The following is a 27,116-nucleotide window of genomic DNA, read 5'->3' on the forward strand; positions in this document are numbered from 1 at the left end:
TTCAATTTGTGGTGCTTTTTTTTTTTTTTAATTAAACAAATGAGAAGAGTCTGCGTCCACACAGGCTGTCCCGTATGACACAGCTTTTCCAAGACCAGTTTTCATTTGATTTGTCTGGGGATCTTGACTTGTGATAAGCCATAATTTGTCTTTTCCTCTCTCTGACCGCCACTTGGGTGATTTAGAAGCGGTGGTCAGGTGAGGAAGAGCTCACGAGGATCAGACGGCCATGGGCTTTTAGTTGTAGTTTGTTTTTTAATTTAAGGAATCCGTTCTCTCTGTGTGGTAGGTTTTACATTTGGTTTGTTGCTGCGTAAGGGGTTAATGTTCAAACTGCTCACGTGGATGCACCGTCCCTGTGCACCTCTTACCTCTGGTCACTTGGAATCTTGCCGCAGGTACAAAGCAGGCACAGTTACTTGCACCTATTTTGCGTGCAGGTAGAACTTTGCTTGAAAAGTGCGTGAAAACGCGATCCACGAGCGTTCTTTTCCATTCGGATGGTTGATTCAGGCAGGTAGAATACTTTCTACCCAAGGAAATCTCATTGAACATTCCCCTCTGTATATGGGCCAATATAATTGTATTCATAAATTATCTTCAGATTTATATGTGAAGAACAGTACTGAGTTTTTTTCCCCTAGTTTAAATGAACTTTTCATTGCTGTTGAAACTGGTTACCTTAAGAGAAGCTGAGACTGTTTTCTGTTACAGCCAAAGGAAAAGGGAGCGTTGGAGTGAAATCTGCAAAGCTCTATGCCTGGGTTGCACTCCAGTCCTTGCCAGAGGAAATGGTCATCAGTCCCAACCTCCTGGACTTTCTGGAAAAGGCTCTTGAAACCATCCCTATTACGCCAGTAGAAAGGAATTACACAGGTAGCATTCTTTTTTCTCTTTGCGTCAGTCATTGGTTTTGCTTTTTGTCTAATTTCCTGCTTTTCACTTGTTGCTTTAATGATTTGTTTTGTTTTTCCTAGCTGTCAGCTCTCAGGATGATGATATTGGACAATTTGAAATACAGGATCCCTTAGAAGAGTCTACAATTTCATTAGTATCCTCCTCAACATCTGCTTATTCTTCTTTCCCTGTGGATGTGGTGGTCTATGTGCGGGTGCAGGTGAGAGTCATGACAATGGGAACATTCACCCATCCTGTGGTTTAGAAAACGGAGAGATGGAGTAGATGTTTTCGGCTGTATCTTAAAAGGATTCTTTTCCCTGTCTTGTGACTGTGTAGGCGAGGAGAGGTAGTAGGATAATGAATTTTAAACAGCACATGCAAAGTCTGACATTTAGCAAAATCCTTATTACGAACCCCAGACCTGGCTTCTCCTCATCCAGCATACGCCCCTTGGGCTGTTCCTGACAGCCTTTTCAGTTCTTACCAGCACATGCCCAACCCTTATGGACATCTTTCTGGACCCTGGGATTCATGAACCTAATTGGCAGAATGGTATATTAGAGGTTATGTATTTGTTTCGATTTAGCTCATGCTTTTTCATTGCTAGGTCATGGTGAGTTGGGTTACCGTGCAGTAGGCGTTTCCCTATCCCCAAAGGGCTTAGAATCTAAGAGCCCAACTTTCAAATCTTTCTGCAGTACAGTATTTGCACGCATAGGTGAGTGCGCAGAGATTCATGCACGGTTTAGAAAATAGTGCATATTTCTGCTCTGAAAGTACACGTGTATGTATCCTTTTCTACCCATTTTATAAACATATGTCCATATATTTTCCTTGCAAAGTTATACACAGACACAGTGTGCAGACTTGGAATCATCCGTTCACTCAGTCCTCCTGCAGTTCAGAAAGACCCTCTAGCACTTCACCCTGAATGCCCTGAATGCCCACTGTAAACATCAGACAAGTCCGATTTCACTTTCGCAATTAGCACAAGTAAAGTGTACAAATAAGTTCAATAATGTATATGCATATATCTGTAATGGACTCTCTGTCTCATGAGCATTAATCCCTGGGTAATTCCAGTATTCCATTAGTGCAGTATGGGTTAGTGAGAAGGGAAGGCACCATTCTGTACAGCCCCTCACTTTGAGGATCCTGGAATGGCTGTCCACTGGGAAGGTATTTTAAGCCACTCTCTACTGAGAGTCTGGTTTCGCCATCACAATGGTTTACAAAGTTTTGATGTTTAACAGAGTTTCCAAAAGGTTCTTGTGATTGTTAACATAGATATTGTCGGTTTTATAAACGTAGTTCGGTTGTCAAACTATACAGGTTTTGGTTATGTTATATTACTTTCTTGCATTGGTTCCACATGTTTGCATAGATCCGTAGGAGGGAAGTGGTGTTTGAGAGTCATTGGGTGAGTTGGTAGGCTTTGGTAAACATCCAGGTTTTTAGATCTTTTTTGAAAGTTTTTAAGTTTTGTTGTGTTCTAAGTTCGATTGGGAGGGTGCTCCAGAGTTTGGGGCTTCCTAGTGATATGGCTCTCTTCCGAGTTGGTGAGTTGTTTGGAACGAGCAGATGGAATCTTTAATAGACCTTTATTAGCTGATCGGAGGTTTCTGTTTGGAGAGTGCAATTTTATGGATGTACTTAACCAATTTGTTTTTTCGTATATTATTTTGTGTAATATGGATAGTATTTTGTATTCTATCCTAAATTTTATTGGGAGCCAGTGTAGTGATATAAATATAGGAGTAATGTGATCATGTTTTTAAGTTCCAGTGAGTACTCTTGCAGCTGTGTTTTGGAGGATTTGGAGTGGTCGGATGGTGTTGAGAGGTAAGTTGAATAGCAGGGAGTTACAGTAGTCCAGGTTGGAGAAGATGAGTAGTTTAAGGACTGTTCTGAAGTTGATGGGGGAGAGGAAAAGTTTTAGACAACGTAGGGTTAGGAGTTTGTGATATCTGTCTTTGATTTTTGTTGTGATGTGGTTCTTGAAGGAAAGTTCCTTGTCCATTATGACTCCAAGGTTGCGGGCATGATTGACAGGTGAAATTGTCGCTTTTTGGTTCATTAGGTTGAGTGGTGGTAGTTGAGCGTTTTTCTTTCTATCCAGTATGATTATTTCAGTTTTATCGAAGTTTAGGATGAGTTTCCTGTTGGTTAGTAGTTGATTTATTTTGTTCAGGTAAGTGGCTGTTTTTTGTAGGTTTCTTCCAGAGAGTTGTGTATTGGGATTCATATTTGGATATCATCCGCATATATGAAGTGGGTCAGTTTAAGGTTTGAGAGGAAGTGGCAAATCGGAAGTAGATAAATGTTGAAGGGTGTTGCCGATAGAGTGATAGAGGGTGTCGTTGATCAATACCTGGTAGGTTCTTTGTGATAAATAGGATGTGAACCATGTAGGGTTTTTTCTTTTGCACCAATTTCAGATAGACGTTCAATCATGATAGAGTGGTTTACTGTGTCAAATGCTGCTGATAAGTCAAGTAGGACTAAAAGGTAGCTGTGGCCGTTTTCGAAACCTTTGAGTACGGTGTTGTTTAATGACAGGAGTAGTGTCTCAGTGTTCAGTTGTTTCCTGAAGCCAAATTGTGAGTGGACGATTTTCTCGATTTTAGCAATGAAAGGTAGGTTTGATATGGGTCAGTAGTTCAATGGGTTTTCTGGATCAAGGTTAGTCTTTTTCAGTACGGGTTTGATAATTGCTGATTTTAGGCATTCGGGGTAGTTTCCTTCAGTGAGGGATAGGTTTACAATGTCTGTTAATGTTTTGGTTATTGATGGTTTGATGGCTTTGATCGTCATTATGGGTATGCAGTCGATAGGGTGTTTAGCTGGGTTCATTTTTATGATGATGCTGTATCAAAGTTGGGCCAACTTGATGTTTGAATGTTCTGTTTCTGGTCATGGGAGTTGTTGAGGTTGTTGTTTATGAGGTTTTTGATTTTTTCATTAAAGAAATCTGCGAAATCGTTACTTGTGATCTTGGAGGTTGATGATATCTAGTCATTGGAGGATTTGGTTAGGCTTTGTACGATATTGAAAAGCATCCTTGGGTTATATTGGTATTTGTTTATTTTGTTTGAGTAGAAGTCTTTTTTTGCGCTGTGGATAAGTTTTTTGTATAAGTTTTTTGTATTCCGCTAAGTGTGCTCTGTACGCGTTAAGTAGTGTGGTTGTTTCGTTGTTCTTCCATGTTTTCTCTTTTTTTCTGAGTTCACGTTTGGCTGATCTGATGTTGTCATTGTACCATTGGTTCTGGTGTTTTGGGTTTTTTATAGTTTTCTTTATCATGGGGTTTATCTTGTCTGCTATTGTTTTAGTGATGGTGAGCCAGGACGAGGTTGCGTCCTCTGCGTTAGATAGGTCTATGTTTGTTAGTTCTGTTTGTAAATTTTCTTAAAGTGTTTCAATGCAAAAGGGTGGTCGTAGGAGAAGGATTTAGGTGGGCTTTTTATTGTAGTAAATTTACAGTTTGAATTCAGATTGGAGTGGATTATAGAGTGGTCCGACCAGGGTATATTCGTGATCCTTGTTTGGTAGTTGGCCCATATGTCAGTATTGATGAAGACTAGGTCTAGTGTGTGAGCTGCTTTGTGCGTTGGGCCACTGACGATTTGACTAAGGCCTAGAGATGAGAGAGCATCAATAATTGAGGTACATGTGGGGGAGTGGGGAATGGTGTCTATGTGGATGTTAAAGTCAGCTAAGATGATTATGGGTTTGATAGTTATTTTGATCAAGAAAAGTTCTATAAGTGGTGAGCAGTTCTGATCCAGTGAATTGGGGGGGCAGTATACAAGACAGATTTGTAGTTTTGGTGAGTCAAATAGTGCAATTTCCAGTGGAGTGTGGGTGTTAGTTGAAGTAATTTCATCTGTAGGGTTTTTTTTATGATTAACATTAGGCCTCTACCTTTCTTTTATGGTCTGGAGATTGAAAATGTTCTGTAGATAGGGTTATTGATTTGGTTGATTAATACTGTGTTGGTGTTTTTTATCCATGTTTCCATGATTGCTATGAAATCCGGCTTGTAATCGTCGAGTAGGTCGGTGATTATGGGTATTTTCTTTATTATGGATTGTGCATTAAATAGTAGGAATGATAGTGCTATGTAACTGCTGTAGGTCTTCGTGTTGATGTGAGTGAAGTTAGTGTGTTGGTATTTGCAGTCTTCCTTTGTTTTTCTGCTTGTTTCGTTCTGAGGGTTCTCCAAGTTTAGTTCCTTTTTGTGGGTCTTGCTGTAGTCAGGGGGTTGAGAGTTTGCCATTTCTTACGGATTGCAGAAAAATGTTTTTTAAGGTTTGGTGTAAATACTAAGGCTAGCACTAAGGGGTGCACAAAGTAAGTTTACTTGCGTGTTTTTTTACTTCTGCTCAATATCTGGAGTAAGTGAATGTAAACATCTTATAAGTGAAATGCTAACTAGGTGTGGGGGGGGGGGGGGGGTCGGGTGAAATGGAAGGACTGTTGGCTGAAGAGCCAAGATGGTTTTGATGACCTGCAGATGGACTGCGCAAACTGGTAGACTAATTGATAAAACTGATAATTTCATTGGTGCATGCATGTTAGAAAATCTGCCAACTAACATGTATACAAGATGAGATACATGGGATAAATGCATCTAAAATACGCATGTTAAATCTACTCACTTATCACTTTAAAATTAGATGGTGTACTAGTTGTGCACCCTTAGCTGGCTAAGAAGCGACTTGCTGTACTTAGCTGGATATTTTTCGAGTTATCTAGCTACGTAGCAGCACCTATCTAGACAAGTACTAATTTATCCAGCTAAGCAGCGATGCCTCTGTTTAGCTGGATAAATCTTAAAAGGTTCCTTATCCAGATATCTGATTTAGGGGGTCATTTATCAAAGTGCTATATAGTGTTTTCGCATGCAAAAAATGCCATTAACACATGCAAAAGCACCATAACACATGATGCAATGCAAATAACAAAGAGGGGAGGATTTGTGGGCTCACAGTTTTGCAAATTCCTATCGCACAGCTTTACGCAAATAAAAAGGTGTAGTTAATTAAAATTTGCGTTAAAGCTGTGCAAAACTGTGAGCCCAGCCCACTTGGCCAAAAATCCCTCCCCAATATCCTCCCATTTTTCTTATTTGTATCACACCATGCGTTAATGGTGTTTTTTGCATGCAAAAACGCCATTATAGCACTTTGATAAATGACCCCCTTAGCCAGTTAAGTAATGCTTTTTAGACTTAGCTGGATAAGTAGTGTGTTAAGATTTATCCAGCTACATATAGCGACTGTACTTATCCAGATAAGTGCCACTACATAGCTGGATAACTCAGAATTTATAGATAAGTGCCAAAATGTATTTGTGAAATGGTGACATGTGCACGCTTGTTCCCAGGTACATTTATGCATATCTTATAATCTACGTGCATCATATGCGCGCAGGCTATAAAGTCCCAGTGCAGTTCTGCTTGTGCCCATATCTACGCAGATATGGGTGCTCGCGCACACGTTTTAAAGTTACCTTCATGTGGCTTATATCGAAATAAAGATCTACAGATCACAAGTGCAACCTTGATTCAGTTTGAACAATGTTCTGACTAACTTTAGAGGTCATAAAAATATACTAGGGAAGTCGCACGTTACATTAAAATGGTGGGAGAAGGGCAGGGAAGGAAGTCTGACGTGTGAACAGAGTGGTGGTATGAGCTTAAAAGCCTTAAGGCGTTCCTCTCCTAGGAAAAGAGACAGCACAAGGGGGCTGTTAGTCATTTGTCCTATGCCAGCTGCACCTTTGCCTGTTCTTGGGTTTACGATCTGCTGGAAGAACAGCTTTACCCCTGAGACAGTAGGGCAGTTCTTGGTAGAACTGTAATGGCAGCCGTGTACCTCTGTAAGTTTGGACTCGGCCGTAAAATCATGGTCTTTAGGGATCTTCAGTCTGGTTTTCTCTCTCTTGTTTCTTAGCCCTCACAGATCAAGTTCAACTGTTTGCCTGTCTCCAGAGTGGAGTGCATGCTGAAACTGCCTTCTCTAGACCTGGTCTTCTCTTCAAACCGGAGCGAGCTGGAGGCTACTCACCCCTCGGATTCATCTTTTCCAGGAGCTCCTCTTTCACAGAGTGGATCCAGAACCGCACTTACCAAACTGTAGCGCCAGGTACCGTGTCCTCACAACCTTACTTTAATTAGTGAATTCAGTTAGCAGAGCTTAGCTTTATCGCTTGGTAAATTGCAGAGCATTTTGGAAATTAGAGGAGTCGCTGAAAATTAAAAGCAAAACTCTACCAAAAAGCTGCTGTGGTACAACCCCACTGATTAAAAGGAGCAACTCTTGCGTGATTTGGCCTGGATGGCAAATATAGGGCGATGGAGGATACAACAGATTTTAAAAGGAAAAGAGCTTATGAGCTTCCTAGAGCTGAGGATGTGAAAAAACCATTTAATAAGGGGCTGTCTTCATCTAATGTAGTTTGAGTTCTGTCTGTGTTGCCAGAATGCACTTAGTGGAGGGTTGCTGAAGGGGTTAAAAAAAAAAGTGTGGGTGAAGGACTTATAGGAACCTACTTGGTAACCAGAAGAGGTAAATGCATAGAAGTGCACATAGACAGATCCTTTGTTCTTTTTAGCATATACTGGTTCTGCTCTTTTTCAGATATTAATACCAGCTCTTCTTGGCATAATGAGTGCATGTTTTATTATGAAAATATTTGCTGTATGAATTAGTCTTTTTTTTTTTTTTTAATTTGCGTATTTGCTACTTTGGTTTCTTCCCTTTAGGTTCACCCTCTGGACTGGGCAGCCCTCTTGGCAGAACTAGACACAGCAGCAGTCAGTCTGACTTAACCAGCTCCAGCAGTAACTCCTCTGGCCTGAGCTTCACAGCTTGCATGTCTGATTTTTCTCTATATGTATTTCACCCATATGGGGCTGGAAAACAGAAATCTACAGTCTCTGGACTTGCTCCAGGTTCGGGAGCTTTGGGTAGGATACGTATCTACATTTTTAATATGCTTTTTTAAAGCTATATTTCTCAACAGGACAAATGTAAAGCATCATCAAGCTTTTGCTGTATAGCATAGCAATATAAAATACAGTAACATGGCAATTTGAGATATAGTAATCTTTATACAAACGTGTATTAGATGTGACATTAAGTATTGCCCCGAACAATGAGAAGAAGAAAGAGTACACTGCTAAGCAATATGCAGTCTAATCAGGTAATAATTGAATGAAAATTCCAAAATTTTCCACAAATGCCATTATAGACTTTGAGTGATCCTCTAAGAGAATACTCAAGTTTTTCAATCCTAGCAATTTAAAAAGACTGGGACCTCTCTCCATTTTAACCGATTGTTACAAACTTTACGCTGATGGCACCTGGTTTGTTTTACGTATTAGCCCATTTCATGATACACTAGAACATCTTAATATCTGTTTTTCCACTATTCAAAAGTGGTTAAAGCAACACAAACCATCTTTAAATATGTCCAAAACAGAGTTCCTTACCATACACAGTCCTTATTCTACCTTTCACATCAACAATATCACTCTTAACGATTTTTCTTTCCCTATTCAGAATCACATTAGAAGTCCCCCCCCCCAAATCAAATGTATCATTTCTCAAGGTTTCTACAGGCTTTGTGTCCTGGCTGGTCTTAAAAAGCTTCTCCATGTATCTGAATTTCATACTGTTCTACAGATCTCCATTTTTCCTATCATTGACTACTGCAATTCTTTGTATACTGGATTGTTCAACATTTCTTTTCGTCCTCTACAGTTAATATTAACCTCGGCTGCGCGCTTGCTCTCTGGCTTAAGATGAAACGATCCCATTACATCTACTTTATTCGATCTACACTGGCTTCCAATCCATGAAAGAATTAAATTACAAGCTCGGCATGATAATCTTTAAGCTACTAAACGATCAAACATGTCATTGGGCCAATGCCATTTTGCGATTTTTATCAACCTACGAGACCATTGCGCTCTTCTCAGCGTGGCCTCCTTGATATTCCATCTCCGAGAGCGGCTAGATTCCATGTTACCCAAGAATGTGCCTCTTCTGTTGCAGGGCCCACCTTCTGGAACTCTTTTCCCATTGATATAAAACAATGCAAATCCATTAAGAGTTTCAGGAAACAAGTTAAAACTTTTCTTTTTAACCTTGCTTATTTTTAGTTTGTTATTTTACCGAATTTTATGATATCTTTATTCTTTTTAGTTATGTGCTTTTTAATTTATTATTTATTTTTTATTCTTTGTAATTTTATTTTATGATTGTTCTCTTGTTCATCGCCTAGTTCTTTTAGTGTTAGGAGATTCATAAATAATAAATGTAAATATGGACTCTGACCGGGCAGTTCATTCAAAGCTGACTGGGAAACAGTTTGAGTCATCTCATGAAGCCATCTTAAATAGCGTGGAAGCCAGAGGGGTAGACTGGGCTATAGTAACTTGCACGGATTGTGTGTTATTTGGGTCAAGGAAGTTTGTTGCTGTCCAAGGTGTTCGTGTAGCACTTGCTATGGGGCCCACTGGCCCTGTACCATAGTCTATAGCTGCTGCCCTTCTCTGAGAGCCTGGAAAAAAACGCTCCAAACTGGGTCAAGAAGTGCTTGGGTGTAGCAGGCCCCTCTCTTTACCCAGAGGAATGTAGCCCTTTCAAAAACACACACAAATCCCCCCCTCTTTTTTTTTTGGGAGGGGGGTGACTAGAGAATTGGATCAGGGAATAGCACTCAATGTGTTCTACGTGGATTTCAGCAAAGCTTTTGATATGGTCCCACATAGGAGGCTTGTGAATAAAATGAGAAGCTTGGGAGTGAGTGCCAAGGTGGTGGCCTGGATTACAAACTGGTTGACCAATAGGAGAAAGCATGTAATGGTAAATGGAACCTACTCTGAAGAGAGAACCATATTAAGTGGAGTACGGTAAAACACCAAGGATTCTTTATTATCACAAATTGTCATAAACATAGAAATGACGGCAGAAGAAGACCAATCGGCCCATCCAGTCTGCACAGCAAGCTTCACACTTCTTTTTTCTCATACTTATCTGTTACTCTTGGCACTTAGTAACCTTTGGTTCTATTTCCCTTTCACCCCCACCATTAATGCAGAAAGCAGTGATGGAGCTGCATCCAAGTGAAATATGAAGCTTGATTAGTTAGGGGCAGTAACCGCCGCAATAAGCAAGCTACACCCATACTTATTTGTTTTACCCAGACTATGTTATTCAGCCCTTATTGGTTGTTTTTCTTCTCCCCTGCCGTTGAAGCAGAGAGCTATGCTGGATATGCGTGAAGTATCAGTTTTTCTTCTCCCCTGCCGTTGAAGCAGTGAGCTATGCTGGATATGCGTGAAGTATCAGTTTTTCTTCTCCCCTGCCGCTGAAGCAGAGAGCTATGCTGGATATGCGTGAAGTATTAGTTTTACTTCTCCCCTGCCGTTGAAGCAGAGAGCTACGCTGGATATGCATGAAGTATTAGTTTTTCTTCTCCCCTGCCGTTGAAGCAGAGAGCTATGCTGGATATGCGTGAAGTATTAGTTTTACTTCTCCCCTGCTGTTGAAGCAGAGAGCTATGTTGGATATGCGTGAAGTATTAGTTTTACTTCTCCCCTGCCGTTGAAGCAGAGAGCTGTGCTGGATATGCGTGAAGTATTAGTTTTTCTTCTCCCCTGCTGTTGAAGCAGAGAGCTATGCTGGATATGCGTGAAGTATTAGTTTACTTCTCCCCTGCCGTTGAAGCAGAGAGCTATGCTGGATATGCGTGAAGTATTAGTTTTACTTCTCCCCTGCCGTTGAAGCAGAGAGCTACGCTGGATATGCGTGAAGTATTAGTTTTTCTTCTCCCCTGCCATTGAAGCAGAGAGCTATGCTGGATATGCGTGAAGTATTAGTTTACTTCTCCCCTGCCGTTGAAGCAGAGAGCTGTGCTGGATATGCGTGAAGTATTAGTTTTTCTTCTCCCCTGCTGTTGAAGCAGAGAGCTATGCTGGATATGTGTGAAGTATTAGTTTACTTCTCCCCTGCCGTTGAAGCAGAGAGCTATGCTGGATATGCGTGAAGTATGTGTTTTACTTCTCCCCTGCCGTTGAAGCAGAGAGCTGTGCTGGATATGCGTGAAGTATTAGTTTTTCTTCTCCCCTGCTGTTGAAGCAGAGAGCTATGTTGGATATGCGTGAAGTATTAGTTTACTTCTCCCCTGCCGTTGAAGCAGAGAGCTGTGCTGGATATGCGTGAAGTATTAGTTTTTCTTCTCCCCTGCTGTTGAAGCAGAGAGCTATGTTGGATATGTATTGAAAGTGATGTATGCATTGAAAGCCACATTATCAACAAATATTGAATAAGCCTAATAATTGGTAATACCTATAGCTTATGAACTTTTCGTTAATTTTACATACTCTTGCCCACCCCTGGTTTTTTTTTAATTTGGAGATGGCAGCCCTCCATCCTTCCGCTCCGTGAAGGTGGAACACCAACTACTGGCCACTGGCATCCCGCTCCGTGAATGCCTCTGTGGCTACTGCCGCTCCGTGCAGTGTTTTGCTGCCTCCTCTTTATACACGTCCTCTAGACCTGATGGATCCACAGTGTTTATCCCATGCCCCTTTGAAGTCCTTCACAGTTTTGGACTTCACCACTTCCTCCGGAAGGGCATTCCAGGCATCCACCACCCTCTCCGTGAAGAAATACTTCCTGACATTGGTTCTGAGTCTTCCTCCCTGGAGCCTCAGCTCGTGACCTCTGGTTCTGCTGATTTTTTTCTGACGGAAAAGGTTTGTCGTTGTCTTTGGATCGTTAAAGTTTTTCAAGTATCTGAAGGTCTGAATCATATCACCCCTGCTCCTCCTTTCCTCCAGGGTATACATATTTAGATTCTTCAATCTCTCTTCGTATGACATCCGATGAAGACCCTCCACCTTTCTGGTCGCTCTTCTCTGTACCGCTTCCATCTTGTCTCTATCTCTTTGTAGATACGGTCTCCAGAACTGAACACAGTACTCCAGGTGAGGCCTCACCAAGGACCTGTACAAGGGGATAATCACTTCCCTTTTCTTACTTGATATTCCTCTCTCTATGCAGCCTAGCATTCTTCTGGCTTTTGCTATCGCCTTGTCGCATTGTTTCGCAGACTTCATATCATTAGAAACTATAACCCCTAGGTCCCTCTCCTGCTCCGTGCACATCAGCCTTTCCCCCCCCCCCCCCCCCCCATCGAATACAGGTCATTCGGATTTCCACTCCCCATATGCATGACTTTGCACTTCTTTGCATTGAAAAACATCCCAACTCAGGCCGAGTTTCGCTCCTTCATGAGCTGCTTCTGGGGCTTTGATGGTATTGCAGTTAATCCTCACCAATCATCTCCCCCTAACAATTCCTCCCCATACATAATTTGAGCACGGCTATATACCTCGTTATATGATTTATATCGTTTGTTTGGTTTTTATCTATTGTACTAAGTTATTGTTCAGTACCAGTTCCCATTACTGTTTAAATGCTTTAGATGTAACAGGTTGTTGTAAATGTAAGCCGGAGTGAAGGCATCTTTTTGCTATACCTCGGTATATAAAAAAAAACTCCTAAATAAATAAATAAATAGGTTGACTCCATTCACATCCAATGTGGGATACGGGAGTAAAAGACGCCGTATCAGAGGCAATTTAGCGGTGAATGGAGTTGTAAAATTGGCAGTTCTAAGGAGCTCTCCATTTAGGCTACCACTGGTATCATATGTTTAATTGTGTCTGCATATAATGAACATGATATTTTTTACATTTTATTATTCTCTGTGACACATTTTCTAGAGATGAAGAGTATCCAGTTTTAGTTTGGTATATGATCAAGTTTCGTCTACTTCGAAGTTATTTCACAAGATCGCAATAAGGAATCAACCTATTTAACTGCAATACCATATCCCCTGAAGCAGCTCATGAATGAGCGAAACTCGGCCTGAGTCGGGCTGTTTATGATGATTTGTGATAATAAAGAATCCTTGGTGTTTTACCATTCTTCTACTTTTGGTCGTGACTTGCAATATTGGATCAGTTTCCGGTTTGTTTCTTTGGACCTTCTTATATTAAGTGGAGTGCCACAGGGATCGGTGTCGGGACTGGTTCTGTTCAATATCTTTGTGAGTGACGTGGAAGGGATAGAAGGTAAAGTTTGTCTATTTGTAGATATACTAAGATCTGCAATAGACTGGACACGCCTGAAGGAGTAGAGAGAATGAAAAGTGACTTTAAAAAGCTTGGTCACAGGCTTGGCAGCTGAGATTCAATGCCAAGAAGTGCAGAGTCATGTATCTGGAGTGTGGTAATCCCAAAGAGCTATATGTGATGGGCAGTGAAAGACTAATGTGCATGGACTGGGAGAGGGACCTTGGTGTGATAGTGTCTGATGATCTGAAGGTGGCGAAGCAATGTGACAAGGCGATAGCTAAAGCCAGAAGAATGCTGGACTGCATAGAGAGGAATAACCAGTGAGAAAAAGGAGGTCCTTGGTAAGGCCTCACCTAGAGTACTGTGTTCCGTTCTGGAGACCGTATTTCAAAGAGGATAGAGACAGGACGGAGGCGGTCCAGAGAAGGGCGACCAAAATGGTGTGAGGTCTGTATCAAATGACTTATGAGGAGAGAGAGGCTGAAGGATCTGAGTATGTATACTCTGGAAGAGAGGAAGTGCAGGGGAGACAAGATAGAGACTTTCACATACCTGAAAGGTTTTAATGATGCACGATCCTGAAATCTCTTCTGATGGAAAGCAAACAGTAGAGCTAGGTGTCATGGTATGAAACTCCAGGGGGGACGATTCAGAACCGACATCAGGAAATATTTCTTCATTGGAGAGGGTGCTGGTTGCCTGGAATTCTCTGCCAGAAGTGGAGGTGGTTAAGATGAAAACAGTAAATGAATTGAAAAAAGACATGGGATAAACACTGTGGATCCCTAAAGGCTGGAGGTGGAATGAAGAAAAGGGTGCATAGGGATAACCTGCAAGGAGCAGCAGCTACGACCCCTGACAGAAGGCATGGAGATTACTAACCTTACAGGTCAATTTTAAAAGCGTTGCTCATACAGAAATGTCTACATACGCACATATGTGGGCTGTGAGCAAGCAACGCAGATTTTAAAGAGCTGCAAAATACACGTGTAAGGAATAAGTGGGCAGAGGCAAGACTTACTGGCAGAACTCCGAATTTTAAAACTGAAACCCGCAGCCTGCATATGCCAGATATCCGCGAAGCTTTACTGCTGCTTCTGATGAGGAGCAAGTCTGGAGATCTCGGGTTTTAGGGGTTCCAGAACAGTGTGGGGTATCCGGGTAAGATGAGAAGTCCGATAGATCTCAATATTAACTGGACTGATTGGAAAACTGGGAACGTGCCTCACTCCAGCATGGTTTAAAATTTGCCAACGTGGTCCTATGGAAGACACATGCACGCTAGCTGTGCTTAGGTAACCTCTTAAAACTAGTATGCTAAGGCGAGGCTGGTGCCTTTTAAAACATTTGCATGTAAGTGCATGCACGATTAAAGATTCTAGCATATTCTTGCTCGCACTCAGATATGTGCGTGTATGGTGCACATGCGCTCGTTTAAAATCAACCTCTTAACCAATTAGCTTGCATGACGTTGATGCAACTGCAACATCGCTCTCCACTTCGATGGGGGGGGGCGGGGAAAGGGGAATTGAATTCAGACGATAGCCAGTGGTGAGCCCTGACACTTATGGTCCGGCGTACTCCTATGCAGACATTAGGGAAAAAGCGCAGAACTGCTTCTATAGCCAAGTCCAAAAGCAAAGCACCTTCGAGCAGCAGCACGGGATGAGTTATCAGGAAAGATGTTGCTAGCAGTCATTTTGTAATGGGTTTGACAGTTGCTTGGCTTTGATTGTCACTATTAACTACCATTAACGCAAGGTTTGAGGGTAACCTGCCAGAACGGCAGTTACGGTCCTTAACAGAAACATGGGAGTAACCTCCACGAAGCGAATAGTTACCACCATAAGAAGGTTGCTAGGAAGACTGAATGGACCATTTGATCTTTTTCTGCTGTCACAACAAGACACATAAATTGCCATACTGGATCAGACCGAGGGTCCATCGAGCCCAGCATCCTGTTTCCAACAGAGGCCAATCCAGGCCATAAGAACCTGGCAAGTACCCAAACATTACATGTCATTACTATGTTTTATTATATACAGCGTACAACAGGAAAACCAACTTACCTCAGCAGGGTTCGTCTCAAAGTCAGGATATTCCTTCTTAATACCGTGTTTTAGTGTAGTGTCTGGAGCTTCCCTCTCATTCTGGGCCTCTGTTCCTCCAGGGGCCCAGGTATTTATTCCCCTCCCTAGGGCCAGCTGAGGTGCCCTTCTGACTGGGTCTTAAGGTTGGCCTGGCTAAATGCCTGGGCCGGGTCTTTTTAAGGTGTCCCGGAGTTTTACAAGGAAAGAATGGGAATAAGTCATGGCATGAAGCCGGATCAGAATAGATTTAAGAAGGAACATAAGTAAATAATTTATTCAAAGTGAGAGTGGTGAATGCATGGATCAGTCTCACAATGATGGAGGCATATAAATAGTGCTGGAACTCACAAAAGCATGTGGAAAAACAGAGAGGAGCCTTAGTAGTGGGCAGGCAAGAGTAACGGCAGAGTCTATGGTGTTGGAACAGGAAGAGGCCAGGAGCAGACTTGGATGGGCCTTGCGATCCCGCTGTGCCGCCATACACTGTTTCTGTTTCATTATGCAGACAAATCTTCCTGTAGGGTTATGACCATGTGATCCCTCTTCTCAAGTCATTTCATGGCTCCCTATCCACTTCCACGTACAGTTCAAGCATATTCTCACCTGCAAGTGCCCTCATGTTGCAGCTCTTCATTAGCTCTTTCCTCTCATCTCCCACTGCACCCCCCCCAAGCTGCTCTTAGCTGTGCCCTTCTCCTCCGTCCCCATCTCTGCTGCACAGCCTTCCTGAATTGGAGTGTCCTGCACCTCTCCCCCTCCCCAGCCATATTCAGGCCCTGACTCTAAACCCACCCTTTGATCCCTGGCTCCCCCTGATGATAGCCTTGTTTATTTTAAGCATGTTTACTGTGATACATAAATGTCCTGAAGTCTCTTGTTCGCCTTGTCTTGACTGTACTGTAAACTCCACTGAGCAAGAATGGTCCCTTGTGTGTACAACACTGCATACATTACAGAAATGATAAGTAGCAATAGACGGACAGGTGGCAGAGTTCTAGCCGACCCCCATATTTGATTAAAAGCTTTGAACAACGAGCATAAGCTTTGATGGGAGTAAGAGCACTCCAGGGAATAACGAGGGTAAAAGTAACATCGTAGAACCACAGTGTGTGGCCTGAAAGCTGCTGTTTTTCTCCTGTCTCCTCTCGATTTGTAGGCAATGTAGATGAGGAAACCACATCGGTTACTGGTCGAAAAGATTCCTTGAGCATTAATCTTGAGTTTGTGAAAGTGAGCCTGTCCAGAATGAGGCGCTCTGGAGGCACGTCCTTCTTTGAGAGTCAGGTCATAAGCAAAGCTGCTAGCAAGATGGACACCACATTAATTAATATCTCAGGTATTCATTTTGCAAAAACATCATCTGTGACAGAAACCGATGCGGGAAAAGGTTTTAGCACTGGTAGTGCTCGGTTTCTGTATATGATCTACGAACGTTTGTGTCTGCGTTTACGGTTTTGAAGTGAAAGCATTGTTGTTTAAAATAAATTGTACTCTTCTGTAGACTTTATAGCAACCATTTTATGGCTAAGTTATTGTCTTGCCTGGGAACTCGCTGGATTTCCCCCGGAGATTCAGGGAATTTGCATCCGTTGCCGGATATCCGGAGAAACCTGTAAAGCTCCTGGCTTCTCTGTTTACCGCGCCAGGCACCACTCCCCCTTCAGTAAGCCTGGAGCGCACACTGCAGGCAGCACATGGGGAGAAACTGCAGCTGTGATTCCAGGACTCGGCTGAGGATAGAGTGAGGGTGCACAAGTTAGAAGGTGGGTGGGAGCCGAGAGAGTGCTGGATCAGGGCGGGAGGAGGGAGGGACAGAATTCCGGGGTCAGCCCTGGAGGTGGAAAAAGTGATGCTAGTGGGGTGGCAGTGATAGAGAGCGAGTGTGTGGATTAGCAGGGAGGGGTTGTTGGGATGAGGGTGAAAGGGGGGGTAGACTCAGGAGTAATCTAAAAAAATATTTTTGACACAGAGGGTGGTAGATGCGTAGAACAGCCACCCTAGGGAGGTGGTGGAGACTAGGAGAGGATCTGAATTGAAGAAAGCATGGGATAAACACAGAGGATCTCTGAGGGATAGCAAAGCCGAGCAGGTGGTGTGAATGGGCAAACCAGACAGGTCGTCACATTTCTCTGTTTCTATGAAATGCATTAATCCTGCCTTCTAACCCCTTCCCTCACTCCCCACTAATCAGAAGCAGTTTCAGGGTGACCAGAACTCAGAAGTTCCCAGGTATGGATATTGTTCAGATTCATTATGCGCTCTCCAGAAATTGCTTGGGACCTCTGAGAGCAGCCATGCTTCCACAAGTCACAGATGGCCTCATTCCTTGCACTGACGTCACATGCGTTGTGTGAAGCAATCGAGTGCCATTCCATGTGAGGCAATTTGTGATACAGCTTGAACAATGTTACTTCCAGGTATTCAGGGGACTTGCAGAGGAGACTGAAAAAAACCCCACCCTGGTGTGCCTGTGCTGCATGGGTGGAGCCATAAAAGAATGTGTAAGCTCTTTGGGGCAGGGACCCTGCCTAGCTCTTCTCTGCTGCTCTTTCCCCAAGGTGTGGATCTTTTTTTGTTTTGGGGGGGGGGGGGGTGAGATTTACTTTCAGGGCCCAGTGCTGGGGTGACTGACCTCCTTCGGATTGTTCCTGGGAGAGAGGGGCAATTTTCTTCACTGAGTGTGTGGTGGGTTCGCTGAGTTAGTGTCCGAAATAAAATCTGTACTGTCAAACGCTGATGAATAATGTCACAACAAACATGACTCCAGCACCACAGACTTTCTTGCTCTCATTACAGTCCTTTTTCTCTATCTGTGCAGGAATAACTTATATGCAGAACTTCTAGCTTCCAAGGTTTGGATAACCAGAGCTCCCAGGCGGGAAGCGTATCCCTAGGATGGGCAGGAAACCCCTTCCCAGCTGGCAAAAATGTAAAAATCCCTGTCTCTGCTCAGAGAGTTCAAATCTCTCTCCCCCCCCCAGAGGGCGTCCTCAATTTAATTCTTTTACTCGCAGCTAGCAGCTCTTCCAGGTTCCTTACCTTCAGAACAGATTGTCTCTCTGCTGGATCCCTGATGGAGGCAGGTGACTTACCCTGTTCCAATTCAGCAGGGAAGGGGCAGCCCAAAACAATCTTCCTCCTGGATCTTTTAACTTAATGTCCTTAACACCGGAGTTCTTCCTCCCCTCCATCCTCGAGGGTATGGAGGGCAGGTCTTCCCTAACCTGCACAGCCCCAGAAACCGGGATCCCCATTCCCTGAGTCCAGGTGGTGTACAGGTCTCACAAGGCTCCTACCACGAAAAATCTTAAAACCCCAAAACAATCCAGAGGGATGTCCCAACCAGCTAGAGGGAAAACCCTCCCGATCCTGGTCAGGATCCCCAGGCCTGGTTAGCCTGCTTCCTCTGATTGGGCCTGAAAGTTTACAAAACAGTTGAAGCTCCTCAACTATCTCCAAACTCTCCAAAACCCATAGACTCTCAGGAGAGAGCTGTTTGTCATAAAACCTTTCAGGTGGACCCCACAAAGGGTGGCGATGAATTTGAATGGATCTCCCCCCCCCATTCACCAACCTATACTCAGCTTACTATGGCACACCCAGGCCTTAATGGCAGCAGGCTGGCTGTCCGTTACAATAGTGCGGAGGCCGATAAATAGTGTCAGCTGCTGAATATACATCTATTTTCCGTAGCCGCCACTTAGCCGGATATCTTGGGGGCGGGCACTGGGCGGATCGAGGCAGGGTAGCTTATCCGATTATCTTAACTGGATAAGTGCCTGTATTCAGCCTTATCCAGGTAAGTTAACTGAATACATTACATCTGTCTAAAGTTATCCAGATATAACTTATCCGGCTCACTAGAATATAACCAGATATATTTGGCAGCATAAACATGCCGCTGAATACCTCTTCTAAGTCAGCTGGATAAGTTAAATAACAGGATATCTTTGGATATTGGGCCCAAAATGTTTAATTGGACTGAAATGTAGAATTTATTTATTTATTTTAAGTCTTTTCTATACCGTCGTTCGGCAGGGACCGTCACAACGGTTTAAATTAAGGCACATAAAAGTAATGATACTACAATTTGTCCATTTACATAGGTGCCATAAGGTTCGGTAACATACAGGTCGATACTCTAAGGCCACGGTAGAAAGAGTGTGGCAGTGCCTGGCGCACCCTGGTTCCCCGCACGCACAATTCTCTTCACCTACCGCTCGATACTCTCTTCTAATTGCATGCAAATGCATGCCGCGTCTGCGAAGTGTTAGGGAAGCGTTAGGCCCACGCAACCCATTTTACTGTATAGAGCGCCTATACAGTATCCTGGGTGCTCAGGCCTAACATTTCACGGCCCCGCTGGTATCTGTCATTTCAAATGTCATTTGAAATGACAGATACCAGGAAGTCGGGATTGCCGTCCCCTCTCCCGAAGCAAAAAAAAAGTGAAAAAAAAGTTGCGAGAGAGAGAGGGGAGAGGACGGCAATCCTACGCTCGGTGACTTACTTTTGCAGCCCCTCTCCGGACATCGTGGCTTCCCCCGTGCCAGTTCCCCCTCCCCTCCTCCCGAAGCAGGGCGCGAAAAGCGCGAAGTGACTTACTTTTGCAGCCCCCTCCGGACATCGGACGACCTCTCCTGCCTCCAGCTGGGGGGGGGGGGGCTGCGGCGCAAGGAGAGAAGACGCAACTTACTCCAGCCAGCCCCCACTTCGGCAGCTCCCCTTCAGCAGCCCCCCTACGGCGGAGACGGCAGTGTAAAGCGAGACGGACCTTCGGCGGAGACGGCACTGTAAAGCGAGACAGACCGCGGCGCAAGGAGAGGAGGAGAGAGACGATGCAACTTACTCCAGCCAGCCCTCCTCCGGACAGCGGCTCCTCTGCCTCCCAGCTGCCGGCGAAGATAGACGCCCGAACGAGTAGGCCCCTCGTGCAATTTGACCTCAAGGTGTGACGTCGCATGCCGTGACGCCAAACGTCGTGACGTCACGCCTTGAGGTCAAATTGCACGAGGGGCCTACCCATTCGGGCGTCTATCTTCGCCGGCAGCTGGGAGGCAGAGGAGCCGCTGTCCGGAGGAGGGCTGGCTGGCTGGAGTAAGTTGCGTCTTCTCTCTCCTCCTCTCCTTGCTTCGTGGTCTGTCTCGCTTTACAGTGCCGTCTCCGCCGAAGGTCCGTCTCGCTTTACACTGCCGTCTCCGCCGAAGGGGGGCTGCCGAAGGAGAGCTGCCGAAGTGGGGCCACATTGGATTTTTTTTTTCGCTTTTTTTTTTGCTTCGGGAGGAGGGAGAGGACTGGGGCTACCCCGGAGACCAGCACCCATGGACGCGACCAGGGCAGATGAGCCGGGGCTGGGGGAAAGTTTGCCGCTTACCCTTACTCCTGCTTCTAACGTAGGGGTAGGCGGTAAACTAACAGGTTAAACGCGCGGCAAATCGGCAGGGGAAAAAAGCGATAGTTGGAGCGCAGTTCACAGTATCGGAGGGGAATAGCTAATTCCTTCGTTATACAGCTAATTCGTTCATTTACATGCTGCGTGCGGGAAAGGTTATGCGTCTGTTTTAAGAAGCGCTAAGGACGCGTGAAACTGGAGACTGTATCGCTGGATCGCCTTACGCGTCCGAATTGTGCGCTCCCAGCACGTTACAGACGGGAAATCTTCAACCGCACGTTACAGTATCGACCTGACAGTTTGTTATCATTGTTCGTTGTTAACTGTGATTAATCATGTCCATGTGAGCTTTCAAGAAAACATTGCTCCTACATAAATTGCAAGGTTAATTTTGTACAGTTACAGTTGAGTAGTGGACAAGCCAAACCTTTTGGAAAAGTGCTATTGATTTTTATAGCATACTAATATAAATATTAAACATCATTTTACCACAGTTTTGTGGATCTCTCTCTGCTACTGAGCCTCAACTATCTGAAGTACCTGGGATCCTAAGAGGTTTAATGTGACAGCAGTGCATTTAACGGATCACGTTAAGTTCATTACAACTAAATTAATGAAATGTTATCATTCACCACTGTTTCTCAGGGAGTATGATGTTGAGTATCTCCCTCACAGGTAGGGGGAACATTTTGGGCGACTCCTGTTTTCCTAGCATGTAGCCAGATGGACTCAGGACCAATGGGTTATGGGCTCCCCTGCCAGCAGATGGAGACAGTCAGGTTGCAAAACTGATGTTAGCTTAGCTACACCCCTGCAGTGACCTCCGCCCTTCAGTATCTCCTAGCAGATGTAGACGGGCCTTCCCTATTGGGATTACACTACTCTTTAGAAGAGGAAATTTTAACTTTAAATTGGAGAAAAATTGAAGCCCACTCTTCTGCGGTGATACCTAAGGCTCCCTCCCCCAGTTGAGAATTCCTGCGGTGATTTACGAGATCCCTCAGAGGTTGCCTTGGTCCGCTAGCTGGTTTCTGGTGTGGACTTGCAGGTGCAGGAAGCCGAGCACAGCGGCAACGGCCAAAGCCCTTTCCCCCTGTAGCTGGAGACCGTCTCTGTACTGAGCCCAGGTAAGTAAAAAAAAAACCAAAAAGCAGAAGATTTCCCATTTAGAGATGTTGGAGGGGTTTTGATAAGATTTTCTCCGGTCTCCTTGCTCTGTGGGCCGCACCGACAACATTCCTGTCCCATTGAAGTAAAGGGAAGTGGGCATCCAAGTGCTTGAGCAGCCCCCCAGTGGGCTAAGAACATGCCATACTGGGTCAGACCAAGGGTCCATCAAGCCCAGCATTCTCTCCAACAGTGGCCAATCCAGGCCATAAGAATCTGGCAAATACCTCAAAACTAAGTCTATTCCATGTAACCATTGCTAATGGCAGTGGCTATTCTCTAAGTAAACTTAATAGCAGGTAATGAACTTCTCCTCCAAGAACTTATCCAATCCTTTTTTTAAACCCAGCTACACTAACTGCACTAACCACATCCCCTGGCAACAAATTCCAGAGCTTATTTGTGCGTTGAGTGAAAAAGAACTTTCTCCGATTAGTTTTAAATGTGCCCCATGCTAACTTCATGGAGTGCCTCCTAGTCTTTCTATTATCCGAAAGAGTAAATAACCGATTCACATCTACCCGTTCTAGACCTCTCATGATCTTAAAGACCTCTATCATATCCCCCCTCAGCCGTATCTTCTCCAAGCTGAAAAGTCCTAACCTTTTTAGTCTTTCCTCATAGGGGAGCTGTTCCATCCCCTTTATCATTTTGGTAGCCCTTCTCTGTACCTTCTCCATCACAACTATATCTTTTTTGAGATGCGGCGACCAGAATTGTACACAGTATTCAAGGTTTGGTCTCACCATGGAGCGATACAGAGGCATTATAACATTTTCCGTTTTATTCACCATTCCCTTCCTAATAATTCCTAACATTCTGTTTGCATTTTTGACTGCCGCAGCACACTGAGCCAACAATTTCAATGTATTATCCCCCATGACGTCTAGACCCCGCTTCAGGCTTAGTTGGCACACTGCGTAGTAGGCCGTGTCGGCGCCATCTTGCGCACAATTTTATGTGCCTCATGTTACCCTCCATACAACGTCGGTACACTTGGTGCATGCTGGCTCTGCGCATGCGCTGTGCGTACAAGTGTGCACACAACAGCACATGCATATGTACATGCACAACTTCGCGCATAGTCTACTCACACAACTACTTAGGCACAGAATTCCCGAGTACACGGGCTGTGTGTGTGCGCCTCACTGCGGCCCGCTTAGATGTGCACAAAGTTTTCAAGCGTGAGCCAGCTGAATTCGCAACTGCTGTTTCTAGTGGCCCTGGCAGCAAAGAAACATAAGTGCCATTCTCTTTGCGTTGCTTGCCACATTAGGGCTATACAGTCTGACCTGGATTCTTTCTGATGTCAGCACTGTGAGGAGGCCCAGGGAGAGCTGACCTCCCCAGACTTTACCAATCCTGGTTCTTTCCATTTGGAGGAAGGGTCAACCACAACCTTAACCGGAAACACCCCGAATCTGAATAATCCTGGGGCTGAGTCTTCCTTAGCAGAGGGAAATTCACCAGCACCTACTCCAGTTCTTCCTGGGCTAAGTATGGACCCAGCGGCCTTCTCTTGGGTGAACCTTTTTTAAGGCCTTCAAGCCTTCATATAGGCGGAGTGTACTTCTCTTGCCTCTGTCCAGATGGAACTATAAGCGGTAAGGCTCCCCCTCTCCCAGTCCTATCGGCAGACTTCGAGACATGTCTCACCTCACCAAGGGTGTTCCTGGCAGGGACATGGACAGCACGGATGAAGAACGGGATCTAGATTCCTTGCAGGATGGAGAAATTCCTCCAGGTTTAGAAACATATCGGATCATGTTACATTTTTTCCTTAGAGACAAATTGCCGGCCCTGGTTTCCCAGACTCTGAAGAAGCTGATAGTTCCTGGGGCAGACTCCATGATGGAACCTAAGAAGAATCCCATTCTGGTATCTCTAGGGAAAGCTTCTTGCAGTTTTCCAGTGCTGGAAGCCATCCAGGAGTTGATTGACCTGGAATGGGATGCCCCTGAAGCGAGTTTTAAAGGTGGTCGAGCACTAGAAACTCTATACCCACTGGATCTGGCAGCGAGAGAACGCCTGCGCTTCCCTAAAGTGGATGCGCTGGTCTGCACTGTTTCCAAGCAAATATCTATTCCATTGGAGGGAGGAGCGGCCTTAAAGGATGCGCATGATAGGCGGATGGGGACCATCCTTAAGCAAGCCTTTGCTTCCTGCTGTGCCCTGGTGGCTCACTCATGCCTGCTCCTCTCTAGAGAGATGGATGAATCAGGGGCATATTCCAGAGAAGTTATGGAGCCTGCTGCTACCTTTTTAGCTGACGAGGGCTCTGACCTAGACCGTACCTCGGCCAGAGAAGTGGCCTCAGTGATCGCGGCCAGAAGACAGCTATGGCTGTGAAATTAGTCAGCAGACATGACCTCTAAGGCAAACCTCACAAAGATGCCCTTTAAGGGATCACTCTTCTTCAGAAGCAAATTGGAAAAGCTGGCCAGTAAGTGGGGTGAATCTCCAGTCCCCAGGCTACCGGAAAATAAGAGAAAGCAGTCACAGCACCCCTCATCTCAAGACTATTCAACTTACCTCCACCTACCGATGGAATTATATTCTCAGCTCCAGTGGTAGCTTCAGGAAACCCACCTGGGCAAGGGTGTAAACCTATCCCCGCCGAACTGGCTGGTCCTCAAGACAGATGCAAGCCTCCGGGGTTGAGGAGCTCACTATCAGGAACTGACGAAACAGGGATGTTGGACCAAGGAAGAAGTGCTCTGGAGCATAAACTGCCTGGAAACCCGGGCATTCAGATTGGCTTGTCTACAGTTCAGCCACATACTCTAGGGTCAGGTGGTCCATGTGATGTTGGACAACGCAACAACGGTAGCCTACATCAACTGCCAGGGAGGAACAAAGAGCCAGCAAGTCCTTATGGAATGAGCGGAATTGAATCTACAAACAATTTCAGCCTCCCACATCACAGGAAAAGACAACATCAGAGCAGACGTTCTAAGAAGGGAGAGTCTGGATCCAGGAGAATAGGCGTTGTCAGCCAGAGCCTTTCAGCTGCTGGTAGATCGCTGGGGCCTCCCGCATCTCACAATGTGAAGGTTTCTTGATTCTTCAGTCGCAGAAGAGATCAGCGGTCCCTGGGGATCGATGCTCTTGTTCACACCTGGCCAGAAGAGGATTTCCTAAATGCCTCTGCTGTGGCTCCTAGTGGCTGCGGATTGGCTCAGGTGCCCGTGGTATTCAGACATGAGACTTCTGGTGGAGACCTCCCATGCCTCCCACTTCAGATGGACCTACTCCAGCGAGGTTTGGTCCTTCACGAGGATCCGACTCGATTTTGTCTTACAGCTTGGCCCTTGAGAAGGCGCGCCTCATGAAGCGGGGATATTCGGTAGTAGTAATTACCACCTTTCTCCACGCACAGAAGTTCTCAACATCCTTAGCATATGTGTGGGTCTGGAGAGTACTTGAGGCCTGGTGCAAGGAATGCGGTGTTGCCCCTCGGATGGCCAAAATCCCTCTGGTTTTGGAATTTTTACAAGACAGCTTGAATAAAGGGTGGTCCCTTAACTGCTTGAAGGTCCAGGTGAGGTGAACGGAACCCGCCTGTCGGCGCATCTAGACATAGCCTGTTTTCTAAAAGGGGTAAAGCACCTCTGGCCACCCCTTCGGTGGCCAGTTCCCTTGTGGAATCTTAATCTAGTATTGGAATTTTTGCAAGGCCCTCCTTTTGGCCACTGTGCAGTCTGTCCTTATGCCTGTTAACCCTGAAAACAGTGTTCCTGCGGGCAGTATGCTCTGCTCGTCGCATCTCTGAACTACAGGCATTGTCATGTAGGGAACCATTCCTCTGGATGACCCCAAGGGCGTTACAACTTCATACCATTCCATTCTTCTCGAGTTTCATGGGAATCAGTCTATTTCATTGCCATCCCTAGATAGGCACAAGGACACGGAAGAATATCACTTCCTCCACCATTTAAACGTCAGTAGGATTTTGATGCAGTATCTGGAACTTTCAGAACCGGTGCGCAAATGGACCGCTTGTTTGTTCTTCATGGTGGAAGTAGGCAGGGCAAACCAGCTTCATGGGTTACCATAGCTCACTGGATCAAGGAGGTGGTCACGGGAGCTTAAGTAGAGGCAGGAAAGTCATTACCCTTTCAAGTTAAACTCATTTTACTAGGGCTCAGGCAGTATCCTGGGCTGAAGCTAAGCTATTTTCTCCCATCGACATCTGCCAAGCAGCGACGTGGTCTTCCTTGCACACCCTCTCCAGGTTCTATCGCTTGGATGTTCAGGCCCAAGAGGTCGCAGCCTTTGCAAGGGCGGTGCTAACCGGACTGTGGTCAGCTTCCCGCCCCAATCGGGAATAGCTTCTGTCCATCTGGCTACACGCTAGGAAATGGAGAAATTACTTACCTGATAATTTCGTTTTCCTTAGTGTAGACAGATGGACTCAGCATCCCGCCCACGGCTGCCCAAGAACGGTGCCAAGGAATCATCTGTGAAGTGAATATCGATTCCAAGAGGTTATGGGTAAGCTGTCGCCCAATCCCTAGATCAGGGCATCTAGGATCTTGCTGGGATTCTGCGTTGGTTTGGTTGAGTACAGTTATGATTATCCCTTTTTAATCATGTTTTAATCAGGTTATAATCAAGTTTTAATCAGATTTTGTCAATACTATGTCCACGATGCTTTTGAAGATAATACTGAATGGCTGAGGTCACTGCAGGGCTGTGTGTACTGTGACGTCAGCTTTGAAACCTGACTCCGTCTCCATCTGCTAGCAGAGGAGCACATAACCCATTGGTCCTGAGTTGATCTGTCTACACTTAGGAAAATGAAATTATCAGGTAAGTAACTTCTCCATTAATTAGACATAATGTTATACTTTTGGCACTGCTTAGAAAGAAAAGAAAGTTATTCCCTGCAGCTCCAGTGCGTCACGGTCTTCTCTTCTTTGGATGCTTGGGCACTGGGCTGTGGCCCGGCCGTTGCTGGTGTCACCCTGGCAGTTCCCCTGTCAGCATTTCACATGTTAAGGACTCTCTCTTTATTTCCCCAGCTGTTTGTGATATTGGATCAGCTTCCTTTAAATATGACATGCGGCGACTCAGTGAAATTTTGGCTTTTCCAAGAGCCTGGTATCGGAGAAGTATTGCCAGACGCCTTTTTCTGGGTGATCAAACCATCAATTTGCCAGGTGGGTTCTCCCTCCAGAGGAGCGCATGTGATCTTTCAGGTTTTAGACAGTAAAAAATCCTCTTAGTACGTTTTTTTTTTTTTAGAAAAGACAAGGTTACCTTAAAGCCAGAACTTACAATGTATTTAAGAAAAGAGGATCCCCCTCCTAGGTGATGTTGTACAAAAAAATAAAAGCTCCATGACTCTCACTGGTGTGCCCTGCCTCCTCCAGTGCTTTCCCCGTTTTCTACCCCATTCCATATCTGC

The 27,116-nt window shown here is 44.9% G+C and overlaps 1 protein-coding gene across 1 annotated transcript in view; it reads left to right on the plus strand.

The window, feature by feature from the left end:
• Positions 1-27,116, plus strand: part of KIAA1109 (KIAA1109 ortholog) — a 590,259-nt gene that overhangs the window by 489,769 nt on the left and 73,374 nt on the right. The window contains 6 exon segments of the mRNA XM_029584454.1: positions 715-876; positions 978-1,117; positions 6,858-7,056; positions 7,670-7,873; positions 16,304-16,483; positions 26,731-26,868. Coding sequence (XP_029440314.1) covers positions 715-876; positions 978-1,117; positions 6,858-7,056; positions 7,670-7,873; positions 16,304-16,483; positions 26,731-26,868 — 1,023 coding nt within the window.

The sequence above is a fragment of the Rhinatrema bivittatum genome, chromosome 1 (assembly GCF_901001135.1).
Source record: "Rhinatrema bivittatum chromosome 1, aRhiBiv1.1, whole genome shotgun sequence".
Lineage (NCBI taxonomy): Eukaryota > Metazoa > Chordata > Amphibia > Gymnophiona > Rhinatrematidae > Rhinatrema > Rhinatrema bivittatum.